The sequence below is a fragment of the Hippoglossus stenolepis genome, chromosome 10 (genome assembly GCF_022539355.2).
Source record: "Hippoglossus stenolepis isolate QCI-W04-F060 chromosome 10, HSTE1.2, whole genome shotgun sequence".
NCBI classification, from domain to species: domain Eukaryota; kingdom Metazoa; phylum Chordata; class Actinopteri; order Pleuronectiformes; family Pleuronectidae; genus Hippoglossus; species Hippoglossus stenolepis.
The window spans coordinates 8,370,894-8,383,505 of NC_061492.1; the positions used below are offsets into that span (position 1 = coordinate 8,370,894).

Here is a 12,612-nt window from a genome sequence, read left to right on the forward strand (position 1 = left end):
GGAGGTGGATGGAGCCAAAGAGGTTTAACACAGATCATGCAGCTCTATTTGTTTTTGTGAAATACCAATGCCATACATTTAAAGCTTAAAGTTTAGAAAACAATAGGAAATTAAACGTTTGCATAAAGCAACAATATAAAGTCCAAGGTATTGTTAGTATGACACTGCTTTGGTAAGGTGTTGGTGCTCCGTTAAAATACAGCCTCTATAGTCCTAAACTATATAAACTTTACATTCAAAGATCAATAGCATCAGTGGTAGTCGTAATTGTGTAACACCCAATTGTTGTTGTTGCTCTTAATTAAAATTAAAACATTTATTTTCCCTTTAAATTTTTGCGTTTCGAAAAAATGAAAGTGTTTTTATCATAGACTGTGTATATATAAGGTTTTTATACGCTTTTATTCTGAAAGTCCAACCGACACAGGAAACCGCCAGCTGTTTTGCTCGGGCAGTGCATCAGCCGCCTCCGATCAGTCTCCTCTACGTCGCGTTAAATCCGTCACTATCACGTAAAATCTGTCGTTAAAGCTATTTTACCACTTAGGTTTTTACGCATCTTTTGTCAAACATCGTAAAAAAATGAGTGACAACGAGAAAGAGTTCAGGGAGCAGGTGAGAAAATCCCCTTTAAAAATAAGACGTCCAGCCAGCTGATGTTATCTTAGGCAGCTTAGTGCCTGCAGGGCTGATGATGGAAACACATTTAATGTTTTCTGTTTTCGTAGCTTCATGTGCTAGCAAGCACTGCGAATATAGATAATATAGTTTAATAAACGTAGCGTAAATGTTTGGTAACGTTTGCTCAGCTAAAGCATGAGGCCGACAAAACACAGCTGCAGGTGTAGCCTAACTCTCTATTTACTGACCGATATAAACTGTTGGTGAATGGTTGTTAAATATCACTAAAAACCATCAAGGCTGCAACTATTGATTATTTTTCATCATTGGCTAAATTGTATGCAGTATTAGTCGATTAATCGATCAGTAAACTTGTGGGAAATGTTGATTTACAATAAATGTCTTAGCTCAAAAGGTTAAAACCCAGAAATGTTTAAAAAACTGAAAATATTCACTGTTGGGAAAATTAAGCAAAGAATTGAGACGAAGCAAGAAAATACTCAGACTAATAAATTGATCAAATAGACAATTTGTGTTGCAGCTCTTGAGACTCAAGCTAACATACAGACATGTATTCATCTGATCTATGTTCTTTTGCAAATGTTTTCTTTGTACCTTTCTGGTTTTCAACAGAAACCAACATCATGCCTTATCACCCTTGTTTGTTCTTTGTTAAGGTTGAGGTTGGAAGAAAGAAAAAGGCGGAAGACGATTTCAGATGCGAAGTTGTTTTGTTTGACGCTGATGGTGTTGATGCATGCTAATGTGTTGGATGCTGAAAAGAAGCGATCAAGATCTGTCCCCACTACTAGTGTTGTAATGGCAGATGATAAATGGGGGAAGAGGAGGAAAAAAGAAGTCATAATGTCAAACAGAAGAAAGAAGAAATGAAGGGTTGTTGTTGAAGTAATGAAGTTAAAGAAGTAATGAAGTTAAGATCAGAAGTTTACCAGGGTATGAGTAATTTCCTAACAATTTGCTCTATTTCATCCTGTTTCTTTCTCTAAAGCATGCACATTTTATTTCCTCTCTTTATCAGAAACATCACTGGTCCATACTTACATATGTTTTAGGCTTATTTTTTGTTCAATCACATTTTCAAGCTAAGTTATAAAATTTCTACTTTGAACATTTGTTAACATGTACAACATTGTATAATCAAATTTCATTATTTTGTGTAAAACCTGTTAAACATCAAAAATACGGTGAACTCCTTCTGAAAGAATCACGTGGAGGGCGAGCGCCACCACCTTCTGTCCCCTTAATTCCTGTATTTTGGCAAACGCTTGGCGGTAGAGTGATTCTGACCTCGGTGTCTGGTGTGTCTAGGACTCTCGGCCCGGCTCGAGGAGTGCATCCCCTCGGGGCTCTGCCAAATCCACCAGCCACTCGCCAGCACGCTCCAAAGACGGCTCCCACCGATCCAGGTCCAGGTCTCGTTCGCGATCTAGATCCAAATCTAGGTAAGACTGGTTTCAGTTGGTTGTGACGTGTGGATTCTTAAACTACATTTCATTAACAGTTATGTATGTGCGTATTGGAAGTAAGTGAGACATTTGTGTCTATCCCCAGGTCCCGGTCCCACCGAAGCTCACGCAGGCACTACTCCCGCTCTCGTTCCCGCTCTCGCAGACGCGGTTCCAGGAGCAGATCTCGTAGCGGGGAGTACCGTCACCGAGGGAGCCATAGCCGATCCCCCATGTCAAACCGACGCAGACACATTGGTAACCGGGTCTGTAGAGCCTTTTATAAGTGCTTTGATTGTGAATGTGACATTTATGATTGGATAACCTTCACAGCACTTGAACTGAGGTGAACTGGTGTCCAGTGTCTTTATTTGGGAAGATCATGAGTGAAACCCCTTTTGTTGTGCACAGTGAGTCTTTCTGAATTTTACATCCAAAGCCTGAACATTGAAATGCAAACCATTTAATTCTAACCAAAATCTGTCAAATCATGGAAAATCCAGAAATGTTGTCAGCGATCACCTGTAACGTCATTAGAACACTTGCTATTTTACCCCGCTCGGTGAATTTTCCAGCTTATTCCCATGCATCAAATGAATGTTCTATACAATGCACATGTATTTATGAACAGCTTTTTACACCACAGTATTTTCACACTCTTCACTTCTCTCTCACAGGCCAACCCAGATCCCAACAGCTGTCTGGGTGTGTTTGGATTGAGCCTCTACACCACTGAGAGGGATCTGAGGGATGTTTTCTCTAAATATGGCCCCTTGAGTGACGTCAACATTGTGTACGACCAACAGTCGCGTCGTTCGCGAGGCTTTGCCTTTGTCTACTTTGAGAATCGTGAAGACTCCAATGAGGTATGGAGAACGAGATGGGGTAACATTTATTAATTGTGTTGACTATTTACTTCCCATTTCACAGAAAGTAGGTTTTTATTGTAAAAGTCTATTTGTGGTTGTGTTTCAGGCGAAGGAGCGTGCTAATGGAATGGAGCTTGATGGACGCAGGATCCGAGTGGACTTCTCCATCACAAAACGGGCCCACACCCCCACCCCTGGTATCTACATGGGGCGTCCCACATAGTGAGTGTTTCTCCACCATCATTAGCTTCATATATTTCTAGAGTCAAGATATTTTCTGGAAGTTACTGTTTGTGGTGTCTTCCAGGCTGCCAGTAAACTTTATTCGGTGTGTCTTTTAGTGGTGGTGGCGGCGGTGGTGGTGGCGGTGGCGGCAGCGGCAGCAGCAGCAGTGGTGGTTCGTCGCGGCGAGTCTCGAGGGATTGTGACAGGGGCTACGACAGAGGCTATGATAGAGGGTACGACCGTGACTATGATCGTTATGAAGACAGAGAGTATAGATCATACAGGTAGGTTCTTTGTGGCCCGTTTGAACCATTGATAGGACTGCTGCTATTAAAACCTATTCTAACTGACATTGAGTCAACCAGATGTCTTTTAAAATAATCTACAAAGCCAAATTCAGCTTTCAGAATTTCCTGATTCAAACTAATTGATTAATTCAGTGATCTTAAACATGTGGAGTGATGTGTTTTCTTTTTCTCTCTCCAGGCGCAGATCTCCATCTCCTTATTACAGCAGGGGGTACCGCTCTCGATCCCGATCCCGGTCCTACTCACCTCGTAAGTTTAAACCATGTTTCTGTCGTTCAGCTGCAGTGATTAGAATATATTGATTTATTTACAATTCCTATATAAAAATTCAGATGTTCAACTTTCACACATTAGTTGTCATTGAAACAGTTTGTAAGTTATTGGATCCACAAGAACTAACATTTATTAAATATATTCATATCCTTTTTGTCATTTTCTTCACAGGTCACTACTGAGCTGCATGAGAAGAGTCGACAGATTTAATGTTATGGCTTGTTTCTTTTTATGTTTTTTTTCTTGTTGTTTATCTACCTGATTATTCATGTTATCGAATGCTCGAGTTGCTTTTGTATTAAAGGTGAAATAGAGTTGTCCGGAAATGCAGCCTGTGAGAGAACCACAGCTTTTGTGATGATTTAATCTTGTTGGAAGAAACAATGAAAAAGGTGTTTTAAAATTTATCATGAGTGAAAATTGCAATGCTCCAGATCTGCGTCAAATACTTTGACTTTTCATTCTTATAAAATGTTCTGATGTCAGTTTTTAGACATCCTTATTGCTAATGAACAAATAGAAAATAAGCTAAGTTTTGGCTTGTTTATGATTGATTGGCTCGAGTCGACAGACTTACCTTCTTACATTAGAAGAATTTTTGGTGGAAGTTAAATCACAAGTTTTAATTTAATGTTTGTATGTAGCTGAAAGTAGTTTGATCAGTGATGTGTTTTAAACACAAATTTTCTCTCTTTATAATGAAACTATTTGGGGAGGAGTGTAAATATTACAAAAAAAACTATGTTGCTCTGTTTATTAATTGTAGTAACATGTAATGTGCACTTTGCCCCGTGGATTTAGAGGCGAGTACGCTTCCAGTGATGTACCATGAAGTCCTATCAAACATTTGAAGTTTTTTTCCCTTGACAAATAAAAATTATTTGTCTGAATTCTCGTATTCAACATCACTTAATTTTGAAATATCTTGGGAATAGAAACATGTTATGAATCTCATGAAGGTCGGATTATATTCTGCTAGCTGCTATGAACTGTATCTGTAATGCTGTGTATACGTATCCCAGCAGCACTTTGAGTGAACGCTGTTTTGGTTGCAATTAAACTTTCATTGTGCCAAGAAAGACTGGATTGTAATCATATGTAGAACTGTGGCCAAACAAGTGAGATAGAAAAATATGGATTTTTGCACCTACTGATTATTTCCATCATCAATTCATTTGTTGATTACATTCTAGACAGTTTCATCCATAACATGTTGATATTAATCTTTTTTAATACATCCTTCTTTTGCAGCATCATGTATGTTCGTCCTTAATAACATGATCATTACAACTTTAAATGTCTCTTGTTTTCATTATAACAACCAGTCTGACATCTATTGAACTCCCCCTGTTCCCTCTCTCTCTTCTCTCCCCCTCTTTTCCACCCACCTCGCATGTTTCTCCGCTCACTCCACCGGTCTAGGCACATGTCTGCCCACATTCATTCTGGTTTTATTTATTTTGAGATGTTTCTCTCCATAATCTCCAAAGTTTTTACTCATTATCTCATCTGTATAATTCATTAGGTTTTCCAGTCACTATGTTAAGTCCCTTTAGATAATATTCATAATCCACACCAATAAAATTGATTTGGATTGAATCGACTTAAAATGGCTACACTAAGGAGAGCGACCAAGCTGCAGACAAGATGGCGGACCAGTGTCCTCCGTAAACGCATGCGCAGCAGACATCTCCGCACTAGACAGGAAACAGTGTGATCCTGCAGCGGAGGTTGGTTTTCTGTCGTTTTCATCCACGTAAAATGTCACAAATACTCTTTGTACGGATTAGTAACACACATTTATCAAAATATACAAACTCTATGCATTAGATATTTATGACACTCAGTACTTTGCATTATGTATCCTCTCATGTATACACCCTATGTGTATACTGTGTTTTTAGATGATAGAAAGATAGATAGACTTTATTTTCCAAATACACGCTCATTTTAGTTCCACTGGCTTAAAAGTTTACAAAATAACTTCAATTCACTGAGCTTTAAACTTCCTTGAATTATTCAACAATTTCATATCCATCTTACATTATGAACTTTAAAATATTTTGTCTGCAATGATTTTGATGATCAATTACTCCTAATAAAATAATAAAATAAAAAAATGTTGCTGGGGTGCAGTTTGTAATAGGATAAGTCAATAAATAGACATTGGTAAAAGTGATAAATAAGTAAACATGCTATATAAGAGCAAGGAAGTATAAATAGAAATATACTAGAAATGATATATACAATTGAAACCGAATATACATTGAAACACAGTGCACATTAGCCATTGAATGAGTATTAAATAGATAATAAATCTTGTAAAAATAACTATTATTACACAATACTATTACTACTATAACACATGTTGACGCTCAGCAACGCACTGTTGAAAGACATATGAACAAAATAACCCGTAACCCGTCAGTTCACAAATGTTACAACTCAAAATAATAATAATAATAATAATGAAACTATAAACATATTAAAATAGAAAACTTTTAACGCAGCTGTGACGTGGCACTCCAGCTCACTGGCCGACCAATCGGAGAGCCGTCACGTCCAAACACTTCCGCTCTGCTCTCAGCTCGTCTTTCCAGTGGAGCGGCCGTGTGTGTGCGCGCAGCCCCGAACCCTGAACCACACGTTGTCCACAGGCTCGATACCGACTGAAAGGTACCACATGACGGGCTCACACTGATTAACACCACCCTGGTTGTTTGTATTTCTTTAGAAACACGCACTGGTCTCTGTGTTCGCTGAGATATTCTGTCTGAACAGCTCGAACTGGTACCAGTTAGCCACTTGCTAACGTTAGCATGGTGTGTTTGAATGAGCATATGACTGGACACGTTTTGAGTGAAGCCACTTACTGATTAAACAGCTCAGACTGGTGTTGGTATTGTGGTGGTGTTATTTCCTCGTGGCTGTCAGGGTGTAACCGAATTCTTGTGACTCCTGCAGATGGCCCCAAAAAAGGGAGAAGCCCCGAAGCAGGCTCCATTAATCGGACGGTTTGGCACATCTTTGAAAATTGGAATCGTGGGATTGCCTAACGTTGGGTACGTCCATGACACCTGCAGTGGAGATACAGGGAGACACCAAACACACGTTGGGCTGCAGCTGATCATGTTCTCGTTTCCTCCTCTACAGGAAATCCACCTTTTTCAACGTGCTGACCAAAAGCCAGGCTTCTGCAGAAAACTTCCCATTCTGCACGATTGACCCAAACGAGAGCAGAGTACCTGTTCCTGATGAGCGCTACGATTTCCTCTGCCAGTACCACAAACCACTCAGGTGTGTGCCATGACAAAACCACACTCAACTTTAGTAGCACTGAGTTCACAACATCACTTACAACACACATGCATGGAAATGTGCATCTTAAAGGTTCAGTGTGTAGAATTTTGTGACATCTAGTGGTGAAGTTTCATGTTGCAGCTGAATACCCCTCACCTCACCCGCCCCTTCCAAACATGGAAGAGAACCTGTGGCAGACTCAGCTGTCATAAAAACTTAAGAGGTGTTAGGTTTGTCCAATCTTGGCTACTGTAAAAAACATGGCGGCCTCTGTAGAGAGGACCCACTCCCGATGTGAATATAAAGTATTTAAATATAAAGGGCTCATTCTAAGGTAAAGAAAATAACAACTGGTACAATTTAAATGATCACACACTAGTGAAAACATCACTAGGATTATTTTATACCCAATTTCTGCCAATAGATCCCTTTCACCGAACCTTCAAGATTTATTATAAAATCTCCACATCTTCCTTCCACCATATGATTCTCACCGTCTACAGTGTGTTTGGACACATCGCGTCTCACTGACATGATCTGTTTTTTCATGTGTGCGCAGTAAGGTCCCCGCCTTCCTGAATGTTGTGGACATCGCTGGTCTGGTGAAGGGAGCTCACGCGGGACAGGGACTTGGAAATGCCTTTCTCTCCCACATCAGTGCCTGTGACGGGATCTTCCACATGACCCGTGAGTTGTCACTGCTACTGCCGGCTGCAGCTGCTGTGTGGCAGCAACTGAGCAGACTGGACAGGTGTTAGGCGGCAAGTTATAGTCTAGGCTTCACAAGACATACAGAATGAAAAGGCAGATTTTGTTAATGAGTGGAATTTACGTTTAGCCCTCAGATTTCAACATGTGTTAATATTTTTGACAAGCTGGTTTCAACTATTATTGTTTGTGCTTTATAGGTGCGTTTGACGATGAGGATATTATCCACGTGGAGGGCAACGTTGACCCGGTGAGGGACATTGAGATCATCCACGAGGAGCTGCGACTAAAAGATGAGGAAATGATGGATCCAATTCTCGACAAACTGGAGAAAATGGCAGTCAGAGGAGGCGACAAAAAACTAAAACCTGAATATGTAAGCAATGTGTGTCGGTGAGAGCAAAGGCTGTGCATCTGTTGTCTGTGGTGTAATGTCCCCTCACCTGCTGCTCCTGCTTGTTGCTACAGGACATCATGGTGAAGGTCAAGAACTGGGTGGTGGAAGAGAAGAAACCCGTCAGGTTTTACGGTGAATGGAACGAAAAAGAGGTACGTTTGTGTGTTGTGCTAGTACTTATACAATGTATGGGTCAGTGTAAATGCATTTTTGCCTTTAATGCATCTAGTAATATTTCTCATTTATAATTTTTTTAAATATTTTTGTTATATGCTGCTTTTGACAAATGTTAAATCACTGATTGGACTGATGTCACGATACCAGGGCTTTGGTAGTTGGTTTCCCTTTATTCAGCTTGTTTTTAAAGGGATTTCCTTCTGATTTATCATTACTGCATCTGTCAAACCTGCGACAGGATGCACATCGTCTGAAAAGTATTTCTGAAAGCAAAACAGTTTTTAAACTCAGTTTTTTATGTCTCTCCACAGATTGAGGTGTTGAACAAATACCTGTTTCTGACATCGAAGCCCATGATCTACCTGGTGAATCTCTCAGAGAAGGATTACATCAGAAAAAAGAACAAGTGGTAGGTTTAGTTTCATTTGCTTTCAGCTTTTGTACGTACATGTCCCGAACATTATCTGTCCAAACATTTAGCTGTTGAGTATTAAGATGTTTAACTTTTTTCTTCTTTCACAGGTTGGCAAAGATCAAGGACTGGGTAGATGCTAATGACCCTGGTGCTATGGTCATTCCTGTGAGTGGAGCTCTGGAATCCAAACTTCTGGACATAGAGGATGAGGAGGAGAAGAAAAAATACTGTGAGGAGCTGAAGACGCAGAGGTGAGACATATAGCTAGAATCCATTTTATTAGGTCCAGCAATGCTTTACATGGCTGATAGTATTTATTGATTAGTTTTTCAAATGCTTTTACAATTAAATATTCAGTCTATGAATGTCACGAAATGATGTGAGATACGTCCATCATTATCCACATCCTAAGGTGATGTCTTTCAATCAGAAAATTTAAGAGAAATGCCTGCCGACCTTCGCAAATGATAAATAGATAATCAAAGTTGTAGTTAAATAATGTTCTGTCACTGTCAAATTGATAAATCAATTTACGTTTTAAATATACATTTTTGCTTGAACTGTTTCTTCATGGCTCCTCTCTTTAAATTCTTATTAGTGTTCTGACCAAAATAATAAAGACCGGCTATTCAGCGCTACAGCTGGAATACTTCTTCACAGCGGGACCGGATGAGGTGCGAGCATGGACCGTCAGGGTGAGTGATTAGATCAGTTTATTATCCCCTTAACTTCTCATGGATTAACTCTTGATACATCCCAGACTAAAGAGTTTATTATAAAGTCCTCTAATATTTTGAATCTCTTATTTATCATTCAAAAGCAGAATTTACAAAAAATAATCAATAACTTCGTTATAAACATGTAATAATGTAGTTTTTAATCTGTCGTCTAAAGCTCTACTTATGATTTACAATAATAAGTACTTAAAAAAGTGTAGTTTTTATTCCTGCTAAATGAATGATTCCGCAAACCTAACAAGCTCACATATTATGCTAAATAGTATGTATAAGTGACCTGAAGTGTTTGTAACTGAGAGATAATAATCTGAGAAGAAGATTTTAAGATTGTCTTCATTTGGGATTGGAAAATGCATTTTCTTTGCTTTTGCTTTGCTGTTAATATTTGTGTTAGTATCTGTTGCTTTTCCTGATTTCGATTTTCTTCATTTCATACTCGCTATATGAAAAAAAACTAACTAACATAAAGATCACAATTCAAACGTTTGGAATTATTCTCGTAGTGTTTTGATTTTTAAAGAATTTTTGAATTTGAATTTCATTTATCTTGTTTTTAGAATATTTGCAGCACATTTCTTTTTACTGTATATTTTTTCTTTCTTGAGTGTATTTTGGCCTTTTGGGCTACTGTACAATGCTCCATTATCATAGTTGTTACATCATCTTCATAGGCAGAATATTGCAATAATATCCTACTTCATGCTATAAATCTAATGCGTGTTTGATCAAATACTGAAGGAGCCGTGTGTTGATGTATTTTCAGTTATGTTTTTGAGGTTTTCGGTTCTGTCTTGCTTCAACAGAAAGGTTCCAAGGCTCCTCAGGCTGCAGGAAAGATCCACACTGACTTTGAGAAAGGCTTCATCATGGCCGAGGTGATGAAGTTCATCGACTTCAAAGAGGAGGGCAGTGAAAATGCAGCCAAGGTTTGTATCTGTACATAGATGTTCATTTCAAGCTAGAGCTGCATCACTGTTGTATCTCAACATAATTGAATATGCTTTAAATGTGATGCTCTCCCCTTCTCTCTCAGTCTGCTGGGAAATACAGACAACTGGGCAGGAACTATGTCGTGGAGGACGGGGACATTATCTTTTTCAAATTCAACACACCCAATGCCCCCAAAAAGAAATAAATTGGTGACGACACAATCACCAGAGGGAGAGCTCAGAATACAGTTCACACTGTTCTGTCAGGCCTGTGAGAGCTTCACTGTCCGCTGGTTCTCATTCTTCTCTCTTGATCAACACACGTCCTGGTCAGTCAGAAATATCCACTCATCTGACTTCCCAGGTCCGACTTGACCAGAATCTATTAAAAATGAATTCTTTATAATAAAATGTCTACGTGTAAGAATGTGAACAGGATTTGAAACGACACCAACTGCACGACCAGTCACTGACTTTTAACAAGAGAAGAGCAGGAAAGAACAAGTGTAACTGAAATAAAAGAATTATACTTTTTTATTTTAAAGGAAATCGTCTAATGGGGAACCTCTAGCAGAACTTTAAATTGAGACTCATTCAAGCCACACAACTTAAAGATATTTAAAAGGTTTAATTTGTGTTTTTGCTATTTTCCCTTTTTATCTTTAAGAAAATGTTTGACACTTACTGCTGTGATGACTGCTGATGAATTGACGAGCTTTCAGGGTGGTTAATAAACAGCGGTGTGAAGACTTGGTATGTTGTATAGCTTCTGTTGCAGGTGCCTCATCTGAGTTTATTAAAAAAACCCACTTCTGAATTGGTAATTACTTTAACATTCAAAAGAAAGTGAACTTTTCTCACTTCCTTCATGTCTTTATCTTTCGTTGAACTTTCATAGTTTTATACAATCAACAACAAAGTCCTAATACCTGAGCTAGACCTAAACTATAATCATGTGACAGCCAGTGTGTTCACTTTTAAAGAGAGAATGAAATCCATCCTGGTGTTTACCTCCAGGCCAGTGCTGTGCTGTATTCTGAGCAGGAGCATTATTGTTATTTTAGAAGCAGGCATCACAGAGGATGTTGTTATTCACGCTGCTTTTATTTACTTACGTTTGGCTTGTAAAATAAAGAAAAGAAGAAAAAAACGACTTCACATTTTGAACTCCACCCTGCGTAACGAGACAATGCTTCATTGTGAATCTGGATGGCTGCAGGAATATCATCTGGATTACGTTTTGCTTTGCGTCTCCTCACTGCCTCCACTGTGTGAATCGCTTTATTTACCATCCTCTGACCAGACATCCTGCCAAATTGTGGACATGGAAACTCAGCCCTCTTTGTGCTGAGGAGGAGAAGGGGACATGGGGGGCATTAAAGATGTTAATTCAAAGGGAGCAAAGGTCAAATAAATGTCACACTCATTAATATGCATGTGTCAATAAAAGGAAACAAACCTCTGTCATCGCTTTGTGTATTTCTAATTCTTGTGTCCCAAGTTTAACACACATCATAAATAATACAAGACAATTAAACTTTATTCCTTCTGAAGGCAGTTTGGTTTAGGGCCATTAGAAGAAACTAAACAAATAACGTGTTTAGTTGTTGAGCTAAAAGGGCAATTTCTTGAATAAAATAGAGATAAATAAAATGGTTCAGATGGGCATTTAAGAGTTAGTATATTTTTCATGCTTTAAGCTCAAGATGGAACAGAATTGTGATGTAATGCCTTGTTCAGGCTCCTGGAATGAATGATGATCTGTGGAGGTTGGGTGAGCAGCTCTGGAGGTGGAGGCCAAGACCTGCATGAGATGGAACTGAGTGTAAATAAGGTAATGTCATTCAGAGCGTCACTGGAATAATTATAACCTCGTAATAAGTCAATAAAATGATACATTTAATTAATATAGTTTAATTTGAGTATCTCAGGTTGTTTTTTTAATGGCTTGTTAATAAGCTTTAAGTTATAGTATAACAATTTAAAGCAAATGTCTTTAAGCGTTCACAAAATGAAAACCAAATGTTTAAGCTCGGAGAAAATTCAATTTATCTGTTATCTGTTTAACTGGTATCACATGCAATTTTTGAAGAGCATCATCATTTTTATTTCATCTGTGGGTTGTATTTTAAAGCCATTTCTGGCCTTTCAATTTTGTAGATATTTTAAATTTGAAAAACCATTCTG

The 12,612-nt window shown here is 38.6% G+C and overlaps 2 protein-coding genes across 2 annotated transcripts; both read left to right on the top strand.

Annotated features, from left to right (window-relative positions):
* The first annotated feature begins 439 nt into the window (after positions 1-439).
* On the top strand, positions 440-4,492 carry LOC118115895 (transformer-2 protein homolog alpha). The gene is made up of 8 exons (XM_035167101.2): positions 440-615; positions 1,951-2,084; positions 2,194-2,353; positions 2,765-2,953; positions 3,063-3,178; positions 3,298-3,465; positions 3,668-3,738; positions 3,934-4,492. The coding sequence occupies exons 1-8, from the start codon at positions 583-585 to the stop codon at positions 3,942-3,944; spliced, it is 882 nt and encodes a 293-aa protein (XP_035022992.1). The 5' UTR covers positions 440-582; the 3' UTR covers positions 3,945-4,492.
* Positions 4,493-6,300: 1,808 nt separating this feature from the next.
* On the top strand, positions 6,301-11,892 carry LOC118116644 (obg-like ATPase 1). The gene is made up of 11 exons (XM_035168455.2): positions 6,301-6,438; positions 6,727-6,824; positions 6,916-7,059; positions 7,622-7,749; positions 7,971-8,146; positions 8,239-8,319; positions 8,656-8,753; positions 8,867-9,010; positions 9,358-9,454; positions 10,300-10,422; positions 10,530-11,892. The coding sequence occupies exons 2-11, from the start codon at positions 6,727-6,729 to the stop codon at positions 10,629-10,631; spliced, it is 1,191 nt and encodes a 396-aa protein (XP_035024346.1). The 5' UTR covers positions 6,301-6,438; the 3' UTR covers positions 10,632-11,892.
* Positions 11,893-12,612: the final 720 nt, after the last annotated feature.

What these genes read in the sequence shown, in the direction of transcription:
- LOC118115895 (XM_035167101.2), top strand. Translation starts at nt 583, where the DNA reads ATGAGTGACAACGAGAAAGAGTTCAGGGAGCAG. An exon ending in CGATCTAGATCCAAATCTAG is followed by an intron (nt 2,085 to 2,193) that starts GTAAGACTGGTT and finishes GTCTATCCCCAG; the next exon opens with GTCCCGGTCCCACCGAAGCT. An exon ending in AGAGAGTATAGATCATACAG is followed by an intron (nt 3,466 to 3,667) that starts GTAGGTTCTTTG and finishes TTCTCTCTCCAG; the next exon opens with GCGCAGATCTCCATCTCCTT.
- LOC118116644 (XM_035168455.2), top strand. Translation starts at nt 6,727, where the DNA reads ATGGCCCCAAAAAAGGGAGAAGCCCCGAAGCAGGCTCCATTAATCGGA. An exon ending in CGGGATCTTCCACATGACCC is followed by an intron (nt 7,750 to 7,970) that starts GTGAGTTGTCAC and finishes TGTGCTTTATAG; the next exon opens with GTGCGTTTGACGATGAGGAT. An exon ending in GAGGAGCTGAAGACGCAGAG is followed by an intron (nt 9,011 to 9,357) that starts GTGAGACATATA and finishes AATTCTTATTAG; the next exon opens with TGTTCTGACCAAAATAATAA.